Here is a 23,322-nt window from a genome sequence, read left to right on the forward strand (position 1 = left end):
CCTTTTCATATTGATGTGTAGCTTTCATTGACACACGTGCACATCACTAACAGAGACTGCACTGAGGACACAGAAACTGATCATTTATTTGAAAAGGCTTGATACTGAGTCGCTAAAATATATTATATTATATATCTCTCTCTCTCAGTGTGTGTGTGTGTGTGTAAATGCTAGCAAATGACTATGATATAAGTGGGATCATCCATGACTAGTTGTTCATTGAATGCTTTAAATGCACTCATTTGCCTTCATGTTGCATTACAATCCACTGACCTCAGATCTAAATATGATATTTGATCTGTTTCATATTTTTGGCTTGAATTTCAGTAATTAAGATCTTTGCCAATTAAATTCTGATGATCATTTTAAATAATATCCATGCGGGCCATATCAGTGGCACAGAAAAATGTCTGTAAACGAATGATTTAATGTGCCATATTTTGAATTCATCCCCTTTTAGGATAGCACTTGTTTGCACCTTCCAGGAAATGAAGCAGAGCTTGTGGCTTTTGAGCCCAAAATGTAGAAAAAGTAGTTCATTCAGATTGTGAAGAGCGAATCGTTCTCTTTTTTTGTCTGAAGAGCTTACGACATTTGGACTCTATTAGATTTGAGATTCACAGATTCACAAACGTCTCGACTGTAATCCGTCTACTGATCCCAGGCTTGGTTTTTACTCCCTCTGATGGGACTTTTTTTCTCTGCCTCCTCCATCTGAAAGGCTTTTTGGTTCGTCACCCCTTTAATCCCAGATCCCACGCTGGATCCAGTTTCATTGGAGCACACAGAGTTATTACAAAGTCTTCCAGTCCTTCTGTGCTCCAGCTCCAAACACGTGCCAGAGTTCTTCAGGTCGCCGTCGGTGTAAACCCTGTTCCTTGCACCAAAATTCAAAGGATTGGAGTTAACGGCAGGATCCCTCGTTTCTCCTCTTGCTTTCCGTCGCATTCCTCTTCTTGCTGTCATTCCCTCGAAGCAGCACGAATGTGCCCTGCAGACCGCCTGAAAACCCCTCTTGAAGTTCTCGTTGTAGTAACCATAGATGATCGGATTGACGCTGGAATTGGAGAAGGCCAACCAGTGAGCAAACGGGAACACATAGCCGCTCAGCAGTTCTAGCTCATCTTCATTTAGACCTCCATAATCCGTGAGGAGCATCAGAGTCCACAGAGGCAGCCAGGAAATTGTGAATAACAGGGCCACGATGCTCAGCATCTTAATAACTTTGATCTTCTTCTGAGAAATGAGGGGCCGACCTTCCTGCTGGCCTCCAGGGGCCTGAGGGGACGTGTGCGGCTGTCCTCCATCATGCTGATCATTCCCTGAGATCACAGACGTGGTGTAGAGTTTGATCCCGATTCGCCCATACATTAGCGTGATTAAGGTGAGGGGGATGAGGTAAATGTGTGCAAACAGGACAGTGGTGTAGACCTTCCTCATCTGTGGATTGGCCCAGTTCTCAAAGCAGGAGAAAAGCGGGTATGTGTGGTTGTAGTCTTCGCCGCGGACCATGTAGTGATGCTCCACTCTCTCCACGGTTAACGTCACAGCCGACGGGCACATGATCACTACAGCAAGCACCCAGATCATCACTATGGTCACCTTGGCAACCAGCAGGGTGAGTTTGGGTTGGAACGGGTACACAATGCAACGGAACCTGGAGGAGATTGAACAGAGCTCTTCAGAGCTGAAATAACTCCGTCAGCCATCATCTCTAGACTAGTGTGGCGTAATCTCTGCCTTATTCATATATAATTGTGCTCCTTCTATTTCTTCTATTTTTATTTTACTATCATAAACACATAATATCTTAGTCTGTATTAAAACATACATAAATACAAGCACACACATGCACACATATATACAAAGAATAATAATATATTTAATTATTAGGTCTTGTGAAATTTGAACTCTTTCAAATTATTGTTGGTTAACAGGTTTTCAACAGCTCTTTAAACATTCTAGTTTTAATACATCATTTATAATAACACATTTCTTTTGACTATGCTATAATATTCTGCTAGATAGTATTCAGCTTAAAGTGCATTTTAATCTATGCTAATTATCTTAAGAACGTTAAATTAATTAAGCAAGTCGCTGGACAATAGTAGTTTGTTCTGTAACCATTAGAAAAACAAAAAACTAAAACATTTCTTAAGAAGGCTAGTAATATTGACCATAAAATTAGTTTTAAAAATGTAAAAACTAAATTAACAGAATAGTTTAAAAGCCAAATAAAATGACACTTTCTTCAGAAGAAAAAATATCACCCTGTCAAACTTTAGTATTTGAAAAGGAATTAAAATTACACAGCAGGGCTAATAATTATGCCTTCAAATTATACAGTTGAAGTCAGAATTATTAGCCCCCCTGAATTATTAGCACTCTTATTTATTTTTTCCCCAATTTCTGTTTAACGGAAAGAAGATTTCTTCAACACATTTATAAGATTTCTTCAATACATTTCTAATCATAATAGTTTTAATAACTCATTTCTAATAACTGATTTATTTTATCTTTGTCTTGATGACTGTAAATAATATTTTCATAGATGTTTTTCAAGACACTTCTTTACAGCTTAAAGTGACAGTTAAAGGCTTAGCTAGGTTAATTAGGTTAATTAGGCAAGGTATTTTATAATAATGGTTTGTTCTGTAGACTATTGAAAAAATAGTTTAAAGGGGCTAATACCAATATGGACCCCAGTGACAGCTCGCATATCTTTATTTCTGAGAGTGTACTGTATTTTTGATTAAATAAATGCAGCCTTTTTTAAAAATCCTGCAGACCTCAAATGTTTAACTGATTGATTTTTACAGTTCTGTCTGGATCTTGAATAACAGCCGTGAGATATTCTGCAATAACAACACTCCTACAGCCTCTTCACCCTTGTGTATTACTCCGCCTACATAGAGTGACAGCAGATCAATAAACTCACTGCAGTTTGACAAATATTGCAGCTGTTGGACAACATAATGTACTTTTGAGGCTTTTTTTAGGTGAGAATGTAGTTGGTTAGATTGCATCTCAGTTTGTTTATAAGGATAGTGGCTATTTTAAATATTTATAATTTTGGAGATTCAGCGTGTCATGTTGAGCATAGCAAAGACGGTCAATGTTCCACCACAAGATGGCAACAAACTGTATAATAAGTCCTAAGGGTATTAAAAACTCACTGTAAATTTCAAACTAAAGCTGGTCAAAACATTATAAATCAGGTAAGTAGTTCTTAGTTGATTTCTCTCTTTTGTATGTTGTAGTGCTGTATTTATACTATAGTAATCTGGTAGCGTTTGCTTTGCTTTGGCTTTTTCAGGGTTAATTATTGTGATATCCCAATTGCAACAGAGAAATACTGGGAAATCTCTGTAGACTGATGACATTTCATGCCATTCAGCCTAATAATCTTAAAAAGTGAGCAAATTCACCTGCTTTGTCATCACTTTAGACATAACGCTAGAGAATCATTTGAATAGCTCCAAAGTGACGTTTGTGAAGTAGCAACGGTTTCTGTTGTTCTGACACTTAGATTCAGATGTTATTAAATGGCGGAAGAAAGTAGTTCCTCATACAAAAGGGTTTTTGGCTCTGTTTTATTTTCTTTTTTATACACACGGTTATGCTGTCGAACAGTTGTATAAACATAATATCACATAAGTAGTAGTGCGATAAGCCTGTATATCGTAATTGTTCCCACCAGTGCTGATATACAGCCATGTCGCACTGCTGCTCATGTGATATTGCTCATATGTACTGTGTGTGTCATGTGTGTTTGTGTGTGGCATGTGTATAATCAACCCGGGCTCATTGTGGAAACGTAGCCCCGCGGATGTTTCTGCAGACCGCAATTTACGTACCGGGAGGTACGTATTCGAGCAGTTTTTTGTTTTCGCGGATCCGCAAGAGGCCGCTGTGCGCACTTTTTCGCGTCTCGGGCGGGCGCCTCTCGGGAGCGTGCGGCGTTCGCGCCCTCATTTTTCGGATTCCGTTTTTCGTATCACCTGATTTCCGGAACCTGCTGTTCCCCGGACTCGATCCCGGTCGTCGTCCACCGCGGCCGGCTCCTCCTCCTCGTCCGGGGCCTCCGCTCCGCCGACGCAACGCTGTGAGCTAGGCGGACAAACTGATTGCGTCGGGAAAGCCCTCCACTCGGAGGCGAGCCGTCGGCCGGCGAGCGCGAAGAGGAGGGGCGGAGCGGCGCCACACCGCCCCGCGGCGTTCGCTTGAAAAAAACCAAACGCGCCCTTTACGTACCTCCGGCCACATAAATCGCGGTCTCCAGAAACGTCCGCGGGGCTACATTTCCAGAATGAGCTTGGGTTGTGTATAATTATTCTGCCAGGTCAATATTCCGATCCTACTTTTTCCACAAGCACATTTAACCAATACCAATGAACTTCAATATGTATAACTACCAATTTAGCATGTAATTCATTCTTAAATTATTTTTCATTGATCACAACTTCATACTACCTCATATTCCCATGTGTGTAATCATTAAGCAGGTTTCCTTTTATAAGTGAAATGGCCCTGAAAAGTCAAAACGTATTTCAAGGCCACAAGAGGAATGCAAGACTATAAAAACTGCCACCTGCGGCTTACCAGAGTCTAAAGAAATACAATGTGTCAAGCCTTACAAAGGTAACGAATCCTGATTTGAAGAATTTATCAGTAAGTCTGGCAGTAATTCAATCCTGTAGTAAGTAAGTTTCCTACCATGAAAGGTCCGTTTTGCTCATTGTGAGTTTCAGCTCACACCATAATTTCTTGCTTTTGTCGAACTTGTGCTGTTACCTCAAGAGCCATTCATACTCTGTTCATAAAACTGTCTATGAAATCAGCCTCTATCTATTTTATGACACTTCGGTGTCTTCAGCTTTTTGTTATGTGGAAGTTATGTTTTAAGATTCTTAACCTTCAGTCTGTGACATCTTGTACTTATGAAGACTCGTCATAGTCTGCAGTTCTGGAAAAATGGTGGATTTTTTTCTCTAGTATTTTGTCCAACTATTAAATCAAATGGTGCCATCAACCAGTTTTAAAAACAACTTCTTTTGTGTTCAACAGAAGAAAGAAAGTCACAGAGGTTTATTGTTATTAAATTATTTTCTGTATTTTTGTCTCCCTGCTGCCCCATTAAGCATTTCTGGTCCAATGGTTACATCTTAATTTTGCAGTTTCTATTACCCTTTTCATTTGCATCATCCACTTTCCAGTCTAATATATATATTTTTTTCTTTTTTAGCAATTTTACCTTAAAAAGTAAAGCTGCTTAATAATTATTATTAACTGGAAAGTGTTTGCTTAACATCCAGCACTCTTTAACAATAATACATCACTTATTAATGAAATAGTTCACCTGAAAGTTCTGTCATCATTTACTTCTTATTTAACACACTTAAATATACAGTTGAAGTCAAAATCATTAGCCCTATTTAAAATGTTTTTTTTTCTTTCTTATTTTTTAAACATTTCCCAAATGATGTTGAACAGAGAAAGGAAATTTTCACAGTATGTCTGATAATATTTTGTCTTCTGGAGAAAGTCTTATTTGTTTTATTTCGGCTAGAATAAAAGCAGTTTGAAATTTTTTTAACCACAATTTTATGGTCAAAATTATTAGCCCCTTTAAGCTATTTTTTGTACAACCCGGGCTCATTGTGGAAACGTAGCCCCGTGGACGTTTCTGTGGACCGCGATTTATGTACTGGGAGGTACGTATTTGAGCGGTTTTTGTTTTCGCGGATCCGCGAGAGGCCTCCTCCTCCTCCGGGGCCTCAGCTCCGCCGACGCAACGCTGTGAGCTAAGTGGACAAACTGATTGCATCGGGAAAGCCCTCCACTCGGAGGCGAGCCGTCGGCCGGCGAGCGCGAAGAGGAGGGGCGGAGCGGCGCCACACCGCCCCGCAGCGTTCGCTCGAAAAAAACTAAACGTGGCCTTACGTACCTCCGGCCACGTAAATCGCGGTCTCCAGAAACGTCCGCGGGGCTACGTTTCCAGAATGAGCTTGGGTTGATTTTTTTTAGGTCTACAGATCAAACCATCATTATACAATAACTTGCACAGTTACTCTAACCTGCCTAGGTAAGTTAAGCCTTTAAATGTCATTTTAAGCTGTATAAAAGTGTCTTGAAAAACATCAAGTCAAATATTATTTACTGTCATCATGGCAAAGATCAAATAAATCAGTTATTAGAAATTATTATCAAGTAACATGAATGTTACCTAAATAACGTAATTCTGTAATACATGTATTACTGTTTGTTCATGTTTGTAATAAGACCTCAAGGCAGGAATCACACTCAGATCACTTTGAAAACCCTATGTGTCGATGTCATCGTCCATTGCCGATGGCCGTCAAACTTCACAATGCTGAGCCGACATCGCGATCCGCCCCTCCCCACATTTATATTGATATAAAGTTTATTATTTGCATGCCATCTTAATAGCAATAACAGTCTTTTTGTGAGCTGTGTTAAATGTTACATATAGCTGCCGCTTGCACGGCTAACAGCATCGTGAAGATTAAGTGAAGGATTATACAGTACCTCTCGTGATTAAAATGTGTAGATTCAGTGGCAAACGCTGTTACCTGCAAACCCTGTCACACAGACTTTACAGTGAATGGCTTTAGTCATTTTTATAGTGGACTAGAAACACTGGAAGTCTTTTATCCTCTCTAAAGTGTAAAAGGTGGATTAACATTCAGCAGATGATCACTAATAAGATGTGCCATTATTAGTAACTGTTGGTAAGCCTGTCAGTATAGTTTCATTCTCTCATCTTCAGCGCTTCACATTTTCGCGCTTGCAGATCCTGTCATCTGAAGGCAGAAGGCATTGACTGAGTGATTGATGGCTGGTATTAACCAATCATTCGCGTTCAGTTCAAGAGCAGTGAGCCAATAAGAAGAGCACAAAGGCGGGGCAAGCATTGCAGGCTGTTTTCTTCACATAACAATTGTTTATCTGTTCCCGAGTGCTGCTTTTGGCAGTTTAAGGTGCAAAGATGCATTTTGCATAAATGTCTCCTAAATCCGCGCATGCGGTGAGGATTCGTTATGAGTTAATTGATATTTAACCACCCCCACCCCCCGCCTATGACGACGATGACATCGTCCATTGCAATGTTTTACATTAGACATCGGAAGATGCCAGATTGGTCAACATCGCCCAACCCTAATGTGTACTCATCTTTTGAAAACATCAGTTGCACTGACCAAAAATGTCTGAAATTGAGTGAACAAAACAACTCTTGTGGGAATTGGTACTGGAACATAATATATTATCAGAACAAACAAACATTTATTGAAAAAAAACAGAGACAAAAGTTAACAAATTAATTAATAGAGACAGAATTAGAAACAGGACAAGAGGTAAAACAGCATGGCAGGACAAACATGGAAAAATGCTTTGTAATGCTTCACATATGAACCATGATTCCTGTTTTTTCAATAGAACGATATTTGTTTCTTCTGATAATGTATTATTTCTTAGTACCAATTTCCACAAGAGTTGTTTTGCTTACTTAACTTCAGACATTTTAGGTCAGTGCAACTGATGTTTTCAAGAGTTTACTACACATTGGTGCCAATAGTGTAGTGGTTTGGTGCATCGACACATGGCACTCCGGTGCTCACGGTAACTTGAGTTTGTGTCCCACCTCGAGGTCCTATGCTGATCCTTCCCCTCTCTTCTCCCTCCATGCTTTCCTGCCTCTACTGTCCTACCAATAAAAGATGAAAAATTGAGTACGTGGGGGAAAAAAACAAAAAGAAATAAGGATTATGTTTTTTGTTCATTCAACGGCATTTCTTCAGGCATTCATGTTCTGCAGACAAAAATGTTTAGTTGGCACAACTTAAAAAAAGTTTTGTTACAGAGTAGTTCACCTCTCCAGAAAACTAATCTCATGTTAATCCAACTAAATATTTTTATATTACTGACAAATAATTTTAGGCCAGTGCAGCTGAAGTTTTCAAAAGTTGAGCAAACGAGAAAAAGCGAAAGGGGTATGTTTTTTTTTGTTGTTGTACTGACTTAAACAGTTTTACTGTGTAAGTATGAATAATCTTGTAAAGCATTTATTTATTATAGTTTCAATTTTAGTGTTTCGCCACCACATTCCTGCACTGTAAAAAAATCAGGTTGCCTTAATTTTTTAAGCTGAATCAAATTAACCTTATTGAACTTGTATTAATTCAATTGAACTTATATTATGTTAAACTGACTTAAAACAGTTTGCGTAACTTTTAAATTGAAGGTAGAACATGATTAACTTAATTGATCATATATTTTTTTACAATGTGGAGGACCACCAGCCCTGTACATTTACCATATCTCCTTAAACAAACAAACCTCATTCAGATCATCAGCTCATTAGCAGAGACTGAAAGACTGGGGCTGTTTCTTGATTCCAAGAATGCAGAGAACGGACTTTCATACCACAACGTACTGTTTTTCCCCTATTCAAAATATATACTGTGCATAAAAACATTCTAAATATATGTTGCACAATATAAATAAAATAGATTTTAATATGAATTTCAGCAAACAAACACCCTTAATGTGTTTATTCCTTTATTAAGATGTCCATAGTAATGTTTATATTCACCGTTTCATTTAGGGACACTCTTAAGGTAAATAAGTCACATCTCTGAACTTTAATAATAAATCTAAATAAAACTAAGCGCTATGACGCAATGACTTCTGTGACTTTTAGAGCAAGTTTGGTGCTTAAGTCTGCATCAGTGCGTCCTCGATATCAAGAACACATCCGGGAAGTTTCATGCGTCCTCTGTTCTTGCGGTCTTGAGTATTGGAACTGAACTTTGGCAGCTGATGATGACATTACACGACAACACGAGGACGCAAGATCACTGAAGAACGCATATTGAGAAAAAGCCTGGGTGTGATAAGTGTGAGACAAAAAAGATTTCCAAAACATGCAGTGCTGGTGGTCCTACAGAAACCAATGCAGTATTAAAATCCAAAGTTATGCTCGTTAACATTAGTTTATGCACTGTAAGTCAACAAAAAAACTTACATTATTTAAATTAAATAACAGTAAATTTTAGCAAAGTTGATTGTTGTTCATGTTAGTTAATAAATGAACTTAATGGACTATTATATTAAAGTGTTACATAGTACCTGCTATATGGAAGTTGATGATCACAGGTTTCTTATATTCTTTAAAATACTTATTTTGTATTCAACGGAAAAAAAGAAACTCATAAAGTTTATAAGTAAATAGTGAGTAAACTTGCAATCCAGGCTCATTCTGAAATTGTACCTCTATATACATTTCTGGAGTGCACCAAATACATCACAGGAGCTACGTTTTTCACAGTTTTTGTTTTCACAAATCAAGGGCACAGTGTTTGAAACACTGTGTACGCTTTTTTAAATCTCAAATTTCTCTCATAAATGCCATTTGTGCCTGCTCTTTCGGTGTAAATCTACCAGAGGCTGCTGTCAACTGATTGTCAACTGACTGACTGACCCAACCTGCTCCTTCCCTAAACCCAACCAATAGTGTTTTCAAAAGCACGATTAACCAGCACTCACCCACTTCCCTAAACCCAACTAACAGTTTTAAATTCCCTTGTCTGATTTTTACCACATTTTCAGATTTTACTACGTTCTCAACCTGTTATTTACTTGTTTTTTTTTTTTTTATTTGTGTCTTGTTGTTTGTGTCTTATTGGCTTTCTGAAACCATTCTTCACCGAACTTGAAACCGTCGTTGCGGTCAACTACCCTCTATGTCTCAAGTCCGCCGGCGTACATGGTGACCTAACTAGACAAATTAGTAACAATGGGAAAGCCGTCCATAAGGAGGTAAGCGGTCAGCTGATAAGCACGAAAAGGAACATCGTCATACAGCCCCGCAGCATTCATTTTAAAAATGAAATGCAGCCATACGTACTTCCGGCATCATTTACGATCTTCAGAAATGTATGAAGGGCTACATTTTCAGAATGAGCCTATGCTGCAAACTTTCATCTTTAGGTGAACCATATCTCTTTAATGTTTATACACAAAACAGTTGGTAATGTCAGTGCTTGGGAAAAATATGATCAGTAATTTGACTTTCATCATAAATACAAATGCACAGTATATTTGAAACTAACATGTGGTTTGTAAATGTATATGTTTTTAACAGGTTATGTGAGATTTATCCATGTAATGACACCACTGACCTGTCCACTGCGATGGCCACCAGTGTGAACACAGAGGCAGACACAGACATGCCTTGCACCAGACCGCTCATCTTACAGACGGTGTTAGTGAACGGCCAGCCTTGGGGAAAAGGGAAAAAATATATATAATGACTGACAAGGTAAATTGTGCTCCACACAACCCCCTTAAAACAAACACACATCCACCCCCATACACACACACAGCAAGCTTCTATGTGAGAGAAAGCAAGCTATAGATAAATTGCTGAACGCTGTGGAGGACAGAGAAAAGACGTAAAGAGTTTTCTTGTTTTATCAGCAGGTTGTTTGAACTGAACGCTTTAACTGGATTATAAGGGGAGTTTTAAAAAAAGCTGATATTTTCTCCTTGATATTTTCATAAGATGCCTCCAAAGGGTGCCTGATAGAAAAATGTAAGGTCTTTTTTTTTTTTTACCTCACAGCAGGGTCTCCCTCAAGTCCCAAAGAAATGCTTCAGCTTCTCCCCTCTTTTAAGAGGCTCTGCTTCACAGCGCAGACTTTCCTCTGACATTAAAAGATCTGTTCACTTAGCGCTAATGACTCATCGGACGTGACTCATTTCATTCAGCATATTTATACCCTATAAAACACACTCGAAGGTGAAGGATTGTGCTATTTTAAAGGTTCCTATTTTGGTTTTGTAGATTTCCTTACTATAGGTTTACAAGAATCAATGGTTAAAAGCAATTTCTTCTAAACTGCAGCATCACCTTTTGCGCACAGTTTCTGAAATGGTGGGTTAAAGGTAGAGGTAGGCACATCGATACCACAGCATCATAATTTACTTGTTTAGTATGGATACTTTGGTAACACTTTATTTGAAGGGGTGTTAATAAACCTTTATAATCATGACGTGACACATTTCAGGAATGTAAATGAGATTTTTTTGCATGCTTATGACACCTATAATTAAGAGTCATTTCAAATGCAACTCGACATCATTCAAATGCAACAAATACTTCACAACCAGTCTCCGTCTTTGTCATGACAACTTTATATTACCAAGACAACAAAACTTGTCATAAGCATGATTGTCATGAATGATTTTATGATCACATTTCCAGTGGAACAAACTGTATCTGTCGTTAAAATGTCTTTTTAAAAGTGCCAATACTCGGTCAATCATTTTTAACAGCAGCATTAATGTTAATCATTCTTTTAATGACAAATTTAACTTGTACACTATCTAACAAAAGTCTTGTCGTCAATCCCAGTTGTAAGATCAACAAATAATAACTTGACTTCTAGTTGATCATTTAGAAAAGTGGCAGAAGGTAGATTTTTCAGATGAATCATCTGTTGAACTGCATCCCAATCATCACAAATACTGCAGAAGACCTATTGGAACCCGCATGGAGCCAAGATTCTCACAGAAATCAGACAAGTTTGGTGAGGGAAAAATCATGGTTTGGAGATACGTTCAGTATGATCTGCAGAGCGGATGGAAACATCAACAGCCTACACTTAAAAAAAAAAAAATACTCTTAAAAAAAAGGACAAATGACTGGCAGCTACGGCTGCCAAACAAAAAACATAAAATTACGGTAAAATTTCTTTGTTGAAATAAAGTGCAAAAAAATAAAAAATCTACAGATATTTTCATTAAAATGTTTACAGAAAAACACTGTTATTTTACAGACTTTTCCTAGATTTTTACTATCAAATCGGTTGATTTTGTCCTTAAAATATTCTTTAAAAGAATTGAAACTGTTTTTATTCCAAGCGAAATAAAACAAAAAAGACTTTCGCCAGAAGAAAAAAAAATATATCACACTTAATTTGAAAATTTCCGTGCTCTGTAAAACATAATTTGGGAAATATTTAAAAAGAAAAACTAATTCAAAGGGGGGCTAATATTTCTGACTTCAACTGTATGTACGCTGATGTACATGGTGAGCAAACAGGACAAACTGGTGACAGTGGGACGCCGACTAAACAGAGGTAAGCAGTCAACTGGTATCATGAAAAGGAACAGCGTCGTACAGCCCCATAGCTTTCATTTTAAATACCAAATGCAGCCATATGTAATTCTGGATACATAACTTGCGATATCCAGAAGTGTATATAGGGCTACGTTTTCAGAATGAGCCTATGTTGACAGGTTTAAAAATGAGTCTTAGAAACACCCCTTTCAGTAAAGTGTTATTGATGTTTTTTAAAATAATATTAAAATTGCAGTTATATTAAAATAAATCAGTTTTCTGCATCACTTTCAGATGTTATCAGAACTTTTGTTTAATGTCTGTCCTTAAACACCCCTGATATATTTAACAATACCATGTCACATGAACGGTAGGCATGCAGCTATGCGTTTACCCTTTCAGAATACTTCCACCCGCTTCAAATGTTATCACTCGATTGAATGAGTGTTATCAGTGGTTATCAGCTGATAGATATGGGCCAGTAGGGACCTTCTGCATCTTTTGGTAGGCTTAGAATGCTGTTATCACCCATCCACATCGTTAATCAGCTATACTAATAGAGAAGTCTCCAGATCCCGATCTGTTTTTACATTACTGTGATGGTTGAGTTTAACGTTAGGGTAAGGGTTAAAAAAATTTATAAAAAACAATTGACGGAAAATTTAACAAGTAATATATAAATAGTTATCACAGTTAATCAGCTATACTAATAGAGAAGACTCCAGATCCAGATCTGTTTTTGCATCATTGTGACGATTGGGTTAAGGGTTGGGCTAGACATTAATAAAATACAATTAATGGGAAATTTAATAAATAGTTAAAACAGGTCTCACAGTTAACTTACGGTCACAGCCGTATGTGATCTATAGCCTATTAACCATGTGGATGGATGATAACAGACTTCTGAGCCTACCAGTAGGTGCAGAAGGTCCCTTCTGGCCCATATCTATCAACTGATAACACCCTTTCAATGGAGTGATAACATTAGAATCGGCTGATATTTCCCAAATGCTGTTTAAACTGAGAAAATTTTGAAACACAAATTTAAACATAAGAGCTTTGATAACTAAATGCTTAACCCCCAGGAGTCGAAGACCGCGAATACGCGTTTTAAGGCATCTTCTCCTGAAAATGCCAAAAAGAAAATTACACTTTCAGTTAATCCAAAATCAAATAAAAAGTGCTTTAGGGGTGTTTAATGTGTTGGTGCTCTTTGGGTAAAGGATTCATAAATATAAACAACAAAATTATAAGTCTAAGGAACTCGGAAAAAAAGTGAAAAAATTGTTTAAAAAGCTTTTATTTACATGGCTATTGCATAAAACTGCATCTACACATTTTGGCAAACACTTGACACACATCAGGGTTACCATTAATCGGTGAACTAAGATAATTAGGCAAACTAGGTGAGTTAGGTTTATTTGGCAAATCAATGGACAACAGCCAATCGAAAAAAATGTCAGCCAAACTAAAATAAATAGCAATAAAAATATTTAGAAATACTGTGAAAAATGTCCCTGCTCTGTTAAACATCACTTGAGAATCATTTGGAAAGGAATGAACAATCCACAGCTGAATGTAGCAGAAAATTCATAATAGATTTACATGTTTAAAAAAAAAAAAAAAAAATCCACATTCATTTTAGACTGCCATTATTTTAGGTTGATGTCAAATGGCTGCTCTCTTGGAGCTACTGGCAAGATGTGTTGCCATTTTTTATCTCAGCATCACTTCAAATGCAAAATACTGATATGAAGCCAAATTCTGTGGCTTTCTGTGGTACTTTTCAGTCGGAGGGCAACATGAGAAGCGATGTAGGTCTTCACTACCATCAATTTTCCCCACAAGGAGTCTAAACGCCCCCAGATATCGACTGAAATCTGTGCTGAGAAATAGCAGAGACAGGAAATGCTAAACACTCTGACACTTGTCAAAATCCATCTGGGTTGCTGCATCAGTCATAACTGGGGGGAAAAAGTGTACACTGACTGCTGGGAAACTGATGAATCGCCATGACTCCCTGCCAATAACCTTGAACTTTCTCCTTCAGTGTCATCTTGACAGCACTTAGAAAAATTAATTAGACTTCAAGTTCATTTTATGAAGTAAACCTGAAAGTAATGCTGAAGTACACTTACATGTATATACTTGAAGTACAGCGCAGATTATCTTCTATTGAATGGTTCATTCATTTCTTGCCACACTCAGTTTAATCAACTTAAAACCTTCAGGTCACAGCCCTCACCTGTTACCACAGGCGTTCCCCAGGGCACTATCCTGAGGCCGCTTCTTTTCTTAATCTATCTCCTTCCACTCAGCAACATTTTTCATTAATTCAATATCCACTTCCACTGATATGTGAATGGTACCTAATTCTACCTCTCTAGCAAACCCAACTCTCTACTCCCACCCCCTTTCACTGCCTTTCTAAAATAAAATGCTGGTTCACTTTAAACATCTTGAGACTAACCTGTGATATGACATAAATTCTTTCTGTTTGCACCAAATCATGGGTGTAAATTTAATTGAACAATAAATATGAAATTTCTCATGAGAAATTTTTGAAGGGCACACAAAAAATACAGTCAAATTGTACTTATAAAGCTATGTCCTCACTAGGGATGTAATTATTCACCTGACTCACGATTTGATATGATTCACGATATAATGTCACGATTCACGATTTAGTTATGATTTGTTTACAAAACCAATTTGTTTTAAGGTTTAATTTTGGCCTTTTTTAGATAGCACAGTATTGAGACAGGAAGCGACGTTGGAGAGGGAGAGAGGGAATGGAAATGTCATTGAGCTGGGATTCGAAATGGGGACGCCCTGACATGCTACTGCATCATATGTCAGCGTGATAAACACTAGGCTATTGCGCCAACATTTTGAAACAATTTTAAGGTGAACAAGAGCCCATTAATTTTTTCTTAAATGCTGCATGTTTTTTGCAAAACATAATATAATATATTTTCTTCCACTTTATTCCAAAACTGCCAACAAATTCCAAAACAACAAAATACAAACTAAAGAAGACTCATTAATATAAACAAACTAAAAATGTGACTGTGAAGAGATTTATTTTATTTTATTTTTTTAGCATAAGCTGAGGTCTTTGCACATTTACAGTGTCCCCTGCTGATGAAAAAACTCTTTTACTGAGGACTTCATTCACATCACCCTGGCTACGTTGTTTCACTTTCTCAACAATAAAATGTAAACATGATTTAAGGAACCGTCTATCTTCATTTTAATATTAGCAACTTAACAGACAGCAGAAATGTTGAGGCGTCGTGCTGCATAATATGAGCGTCATCTTCACTGTGTGGATATTTATAACAAAACGGAGCCTATAACAACACTGCCTCCTTTCAATTTCAGTGAAAATATGAAACATCCCCTCTCTTTTGCTGTATATCAGTTTTAATAATCGATAATGGCCATTATTAAGTTTATACACTATAGGAAATAAAGGCAAGCGATCAGTTAATATACAGAATGTAGGCTACGTGGTTACATTAATCATTAACTTATCTTTGCGCTCAGCCAAAACACGTTACCTGAGAACAAGTAATAGATTCCAATGACCAAAGTCAGGGAATATGTCGTTAGATAAAGACAGCAAGATGAATGAAATATCACGTTTAATAAATATAGTGAAATTAGATCCAGTGGGAGATGCTTGATGAGAAGTTCCGACTAGCAGAGCACTCATCTGGGTAGATGGGCTGCAGCGCTTGCCTGAGAGTGTGTGTGTGGTCACTTGATGTGCGTTTTCAGCGTTTTGGTGTGGACGGAGAGCTGTTCAGAAACGCTGGGTAAAATGCGTGTGGACGCGGATCGTTTTCATTCTAAAACGCCGTTTTAAAACTAACACGCACTAGTGTAAACGGGGCCTGAGATGGCTGGTGTGGAGAGGAAAGCCTTTCCTAAACCAGAGAGCAGTGTGTACTGAAGTGGTCAACAAGCACTTTGCTTCAAGGGACTGGCCACTGGCACAAAAAAAAAAACTGATTATAACATTACTAAATATATAGGATAGAGACAGGAGTTGACCATGATAATGAAGGTGAATAATTAATAAGACTTGTATCATTAATCAGTATAAGGGCTGCATGGTTGTGCAATAGATTTACCTCACAGCAAGAAGGTGGCTGTTTCAAGCCTCGGTTGGGTCAGTTGGCATTTCTGTGTGGAGTTTGCATGCTTTCTTTGTGTTCGCCAAAAACATTTGGTACAGGTGAATTAGGTAAACTAAAAGTGTATGCGTGTGAATGTGTATGGATGTTTCTGAGTGATAGGTTGCAGCTGGAAGGGCATCCGCTGTGTAAAACATATGCTGGATAGGTTGGCGGTTCATTCTGCTGTGGCGACCCCAAATTAATAAAAGACCTAAGCCGAAAAGAAAATGATTGAATAAATTAATAATTATTATCAAGTATCAGTGTAATTAACCTAAGAAGAGATAATCTTGAACTTTTTAAAAAATTTAATAACAATAAGCAAATTATTAAAACATGCATAAACTAATTTATAGAAAAGGAGAAGTAAAAAGAACACTTGGTTTTGTAACAGCACAACTTTCTCTTTCAGTCTGAAAAACATTTTCACACTTGCGCTATGAAAACCCTGATGCACCGTGTAATCTCCGTAGCACTTGTCTGAGCAAGCCGAGCTGCAAATCATCCGGTCTTCGTGGTTTGGCTTATTAGGGTTTTTTTGGGGTTTTTTTGCATAGACGTCTGTAACAGTAGTTTTCAACTTCTTGCTCGCACCAGTAAACACAGCACACTCTCTGGTAAAAAAAAAAAAAAAAGTATTGCGATTCATTCAACATATTAACCGGTTTAAATCATCACATATTAGAATCGATTTTCAACCAGTTCATGGTGAATGATTACATCCCTAGCCCCCAAAGTTAACAACATGACAGAAAAACAATAAAAACCATTCCAGCCTCATTCTGAAAAAGTACCGCTATATACTTTTCTGAAGAGCTACGTTTTTTTGGAGTTTTTGTTTTTGCAAATCCACCAGTGGCCGCTGTATACGCTTTTTGAGATCTCAAATTTTTCTCGCAAGTGCCATTTGCGCCTGCTGTCCTCATGTAAATCCAGTAGAGGCCGCTGTCGGATGACTGACTGACTGACTGACTGACCGACCAATCGACTGACCCACCATCCTCCTTCCCTAAACCCAACTAATAGTGTTTTCAAAAGCACCGATTGACCCGCCCATTTTTTCAAAAGCAATCCAGAAAAAGAAAGGCCTTCGCCTGATTTTTACCACGTTTTAAGATTTTACTACTTTCTCACCCTCTTATTTACTTGTTTATTTTATTTTTTGGCTTCTGTTTTTGTCTTACCCACTTTCTGGAACCGTTTTTCACCAGAATAGAACCCCACCGATGTGGTCAACTCCTCTCTGCGTCTCAAATTTCATGACGTACTGTACAAAATGAGCTACTAGACAAACTGATAACAGCGGAAAAGCCATACATACTGTGATAAGCAGTCAGCTGTTAAGCACGAAAAGCAACGGCGTTATACAGCCTCGTAGCATTCATTTTAAAGATGAAATGCAGCCATACATACTTCTAACAACATAATTTGTGATCTCCAGAAATGCATGTAGGGCTATGTTTTCAAAACGATGCATAGGAAATGGCTTTGGTGTGTTAGTTGCAGTGCACTATAGTGGTTCTCAAAGGGAATTACCACAGTTTATTCATAACCTCCTGGAGCACAAAATAGTAATTAATAGTAACATTGTTAACTTGTTTATAATAAACATTAAGAAAACAACATGCAACTAAAAAGCCATCAGCTTTTCAAAATGTTTTGTTTTTGCGACCCCAGGGATGATTACTTTATATTTAAGACACAGCAATAGTGTGAGACATTGATTTTATGGCACCAGGTTAAACTTTCTGACACCTTTACAGCCCTCACATACATTCAAAAAATACAGACCACGACTGAACATGGAGGATGGTCTCTGAGTGGCGTTCTCCAAAAATAAACAATCAATAGACTTGGGCCTATTGGTATATGTGCACCGTTGGGTGCAAGGTTTATATATATTTTAACCACTTGAGAGAATATTGGGGAATACTGGCATTGTTATTTTGGGGGTTGCAGACTAAAAAGTTTGAGAACTCCTGCACTATATAACAAGCTATTGTAAACAAGCTAACGTTAACTAGATAAGTAATATTGTAATCGTAATATAGCAGATTCATGGAAAATTAAATGTTCATTAATGTAAATTCATTTATGAATGAGTCTACATCAATAGCAACAAAGTGGCTCAGTAGTTGGCACTGTCGCCACAGCAAGAAGGTCACTGGTTCGAGTCCCGGGTGGATCAGTAGGCAGTGGAGTTTGTTTGTCTTCCTGTGTTGGATACATATACATTATACATTACATATATTTTTGACAACAGAGAGTACGATTTATTATTTTTATTATTTAATTTTTTGGGGGGGACAACCTTTGGATGGGAAGGACATGTCCCCGCCATCCCCCACGTGATTTATGCCTATGCACTAAATCTACACTTTCTAAATCTGGCACCATTTCTCTTACTATAGATGACTCTTCAGTCCCTCCTCCCCTCACGTTAAGAGTTTGGTTGTCATCCTCGACAGCTCACTCTTTCCAGTATTATATTATTAACATATCCCAGTCTGCATATTTTCATCTCCATAACATTAATCATTTCCGCTCCTCACTCACCACTCACTCCACCTCTATCCTCATTCACAGCCTTGTCACTTCAAACATAGATTATTGCAGCTCTCTCCATTATGGTCTTCCTCAAAAATCTTCAACTGCTAGCATCATCACCTAAACCTCCTTCTTTTCACCATATTACCCCCACCTTACAAGATCTGCACTGGCTTCCAATTCCAAACCCAGAGTCGAATATAAAATCTTCCTTCATACATTCATGTTCATCCATAACCTCGCTCCAGCTTATTTATCTCATCTCCTCCACATGACCACTCATTCCCGCTCTTTTAGATCCTCCTCCTCCATCCACCTCACTGTCCCCTCTGCCCGTCTCTGCACAATGGGGAGCAGAGCTTTCAGTTCACTCCGGAATGTTCTTCCTCCTGACATCCGCAACATCAACTCTCTACCTCTGTTCAAAATAAGATACTCTTCTTAACTGCGCTACGCCGTTTCCTATTATGGTCTTTGGATTTTGTCATCTTTTCTATTTTATAATGTTGGTTTATAATTTTTTTTATTGTATATACAGTTGAAGCCCTTCTATAATTTTTTTTCTTTTTCAAATAAATTATGTTTATCAGAGCAAGGAATTTTTCACAGTATTTCCTATAATATTTTTTTCTTCTGAAAAAAAGTCTTATTTGTTTTATTTTGACTAGAATAAAGTGAGTTTTTAATTTAACAAAAATCATTTTGAGCTTAATATTATTTTTACATTAGCCATCTTAAGCAATTTATGCTTTTAGTATACTTCTAGATGGCTTGGTATTAGTATAGTTACTATTAATGTATTTCTTTTAATCTAAATAAAAAAAATATGATTAATAATAATAAAAATCTAATAAGATAATGTACTTTTCATTCTAATCTACTTTAAGTAGTTCTCTAAAAGGTACATTACACTCAGGAATATATTCATATATAGAAAGGAGAACCTTACAGAAGGACAACCATCTGTGCACGAATCCACCAATCAGGCCTGTATGGTAGATTAGCCAAACGGAAGCCACCCTTCTTCCTAGAATTTGCTAAAATGCATCTGGAGGACTCTCAGACCATAAGAAACAAAATTCTCTGGTCTGATGAGACTAAAATTGAACTCTTTGGAGTGAATGCCAGGCGTTACGTTTGAAGAAAACCAGTCACCACTCATCGCCAGGCTAATACCATCCCTACAGTAAAGCATGGTGGTGGCAGCATCATGCTGTCGGAACAGTAGGAACAGGAAGACTAGTCAGGATAGAGGGAAAGATGAATGCAGCAATGTTCAGAGACATCCTGAATAAAAACCTACTTCAGAGTGCTCTTGACCTCAAATCTTCCTGCAGGACAATGACACAATGCACACCGCCAAAATATCAATGAAGTGGCTTCACAACAACCCAGTGAATGTCCTTGAGTGCCCTAGCCACAGCCTAGACCTAAATCTTATTAAACATCTTTGGAGAGATCTGAAAATAGTGGGACACCCATCCAACGTGATAGAGCTTGAGAGGTACTTCAAAGAGAAATGGGCAAAAATTCTCAAATACATGTGGTGTATTATAGCCCCTCACGTCCACTTACACTCAATTAATTCTGGAAAAATGATTATTCCCAGAATATCAAAATCAACTGTAGGCGGTAGATCTTTCTCTTATCTGGCACCTAAACTATGGAACAGCCTCCCTAGCACAGTTCAGAAAGCAGACACACTCTGTCAGTTTAAAACTAGATTAAAGACACATCACTTTGCATTAGCATACACATAAACACAACTGCTGCTGAAATCCAAATCCTCTAAATGATTGTTAGTCTGCATTATTTTGGGCAAACGAAGCTGGGAACACTTCCCAAAAGACATTATAATTTGAACGGCATCTGCTCTTTTGTTAGTCTGTTTTTATCATTCCCAAGGTTTCCATAGTCCTGGACCAAGCCATATCCTGAGAAGCTGCTGTGGTGAGACTAATGAGACTAATTCCTGAAAGACCCTAGTGACAGATGAGTCACCGCATTGATCCTTAAGGGCCAGTCTGTAGACCAGCCAGTGACCTACTCACACTTGCAGCTTCTACAGGATTGACATCCAGCATTCTCCAGCCTCTGACACCTAGACTGCAGCTCAAGAAGTTTGGCCAGAGGATAAATGGTCATGCCCAACTGAGCCTGGTTTTTATCGAGTTTTTTGTCCTTCACTTTCATCAATTGGTGAAGTTTGTTCCTTGTGTTGCCACTGGCTTGCATGGTTTAAGACTTGTGGAGCTGCGCATCGATGGATTTGCTCTTCAGTGTTTGGACTTTCAGCAGTGAAAATTAAACTACACTGAACTGAACTAAACTGAACTTCAACTCTGAAAACTGGACTGATGCAGTTTCGATCTGCTATAATCTTCTATTTTAAGCTGCTTTGACACAATCTGCATTGTAGAAGCGATATAGAAATAAAGATGAATTGAATTGAAACCCTGATGTAGAGGGAACAGAGGATGATGAAGATGCAGGAACATGATTAATTCAGAGAACACACAAGCAGGAGGGAACCAGCAGGGAATCACACAAGGAAGAGGAGAGACACAGACACTAGAGATGACAAGGAACAGACAGGTAAGTATAACTAAGTCTATTTTGGATTCACTGACCGTGAGAGTAGTCCTTCTGTCATGCGACGAGACTGGACACTGAGTGAGGGACGGTGAGGGGTTTTATGGGCTGGGGTGATGTGCAGGTACGTGACTTATTAAGAGTGCAGGTGACAGTGATCAGGGTGCTTCGGGTGACTGTGAGTGGGGAGAACTTAACCTGGCTGTGACAACTTGACTACCACTTGGGACTAAATAAGCCTAATTCTTTTTGTAAATAAACATATATTTTTAAGTCTACTACAAATGTACCAGTGCTGTAACTTTAAGTACACAAGTACTCCACAATTAAGCTTATTGTTTAAACTGCAAGTGAACTCATGACTAAAGTAGTTGTTAACTTTTGAAATACGTTGTGTACATAACTAGTTTGTAAAAGTACACTTTGACAATTACTCTTAACTTAACAAGCTCTTAAGGCTTGGTTTTTTACGACAAGCCTTCTTTCTATACACTTGGTTAAATAGTGTCAGACTGCAAGTGTAATTAGCATTTTTTTTTTCTCTAGAGGTATTAAGTTATTAAAAATTGTGGGTCATACCATACATTTGGCATAATAAGGCGCAGGACATGCATGGCGTGATTTATTGCTATTTTCAGACCAGCACAACTCTAATTTTTTTGTTTTGCACAACGTTGTTCAAATAGCAAATCTATTTCTGCCACTCTGTGGACCCATGGGTAGGGCCAGACGGAATCTGTGGACATTTTTTGCTATTTCTGCGGAGAATTGTGGTAAAAGTCTGCGGACTTCAGTGGAATTATTTTGAGAGTATCATAACTAAAACCTTAATATATGAAATAAAAATAATATATTTTTAACTTTTATTTAATGTTTAAAATGCAAGTCCAATTAGATTCACGTTATTTAGAAAAATTAAGCAAGTTTTTCCATATATTATATATCTAGTAAAAGACAGAAAGTATTACAGTGCAAACTGCATTGTCCATAAATCAGATGAAAAGTTTCACATTAGTCAATAACATTACTGAAATTAATTGAAATACTGATTAAATATAGACTACCACACACATTTACTTAAGTAAATTAACAGAATTAATGATGGGCTAAAAATCTGCAGAAAAAAATTATTCCGGTTGGGCCTACTCATGGGTGTGCTGGTCTAAAATAGTGGTGTGTTATAGTGCATTGTTGGCACGTTGCTATTTTGAGGAACTGAAATAGCCTGCACCATTGACCAACTAAAAGCTGCTTTAAAGTCCAGCTCAGAGGTCTTTTTTTTTTTTTTTGTTATTCATTTATTCGTTTGTTGGAAATTAGAATTGAACTTAGAAATAGTTTTGAAACAAATCCTTGCACTTAACAAACTACATTAAGTATTTAGGTAAATGGATGTCTTCAGTTGAGAGCGTACAACACTGTTTCCTTATCCATGAAAGTAAGAGTAAAGAGTCAAAGTAAAGTAAAGAGGCTGAACAGAGAAGGCTCGTTCTTTATTCTTCGTGCTGCAGATGGTTTGTTTTACTGTTTTCTGGCTAGTGAAGCATTCAGTTTTTCCACTTTTAAAGTTTACAATGTAAAACAAATGCACCATGGCACAACACAAGTGACTCTTAAAGGGTGACTCTTATTTTTACTCAGAAAAAGTACATTTATGGTGTGGATTATAAAGACATTCATACAGTAATTAATTTGTAATTTATATGTAATGCATATAAAGTAGACTTTAATATCACTAATCAAGCATGTATTGAGCTTGCACAGGCATAGACTTGAAGTTATTCTAATTTAGCATATTAAAGTATACTTAATTCACCAAAATATATGCGTTACTATAATTTAATTACAATTGGA

The 23,322-nt window shown here is 37.6% G+C and overlaps 1 protein-coding gene across 1 annotated transcript in view; it reads right to left on the reverse strand.

Annotated features, from left to right (window-relative positions):
• Window positions 1-651: 651 nt before the first annotated feature.
• Window positions 652-23,322, reverse strand: part of npffr1l2 (neuropeptide FF receptor 1 like 2) — a 73,391-nt gene continuing 50,720 nt past the window's right edge. The window contains exons 3-4 of the mRNA NM_001171697.1: window positions 10,203-10,302; window positions 652-1,657 (exon numbers count right to left, since the gene is read on the reverse strand). Of these exons, the coding sequence (NP_001165168.1) occupies window positions 652-1,657; window positions 10,203-10,302 (1,106 nt within the window). The remainder of the gene's footprint in view (window positions 1,658-10,202; window positions 10,303-23,322) is intronic.

This window comes from Danio rerio, chromosome 5, assembly GCF_049306965.1.
Source record: "Danio rerio strain Tuebingen ecotype United States chromosome 5, GRCz12tu, whole genome shotgun sequence".
NCBI lineage: Eukaryota > Metazoa > Chordata > Actinopteri > Cypriniformes > Danionidae > Danio > Danio rerio.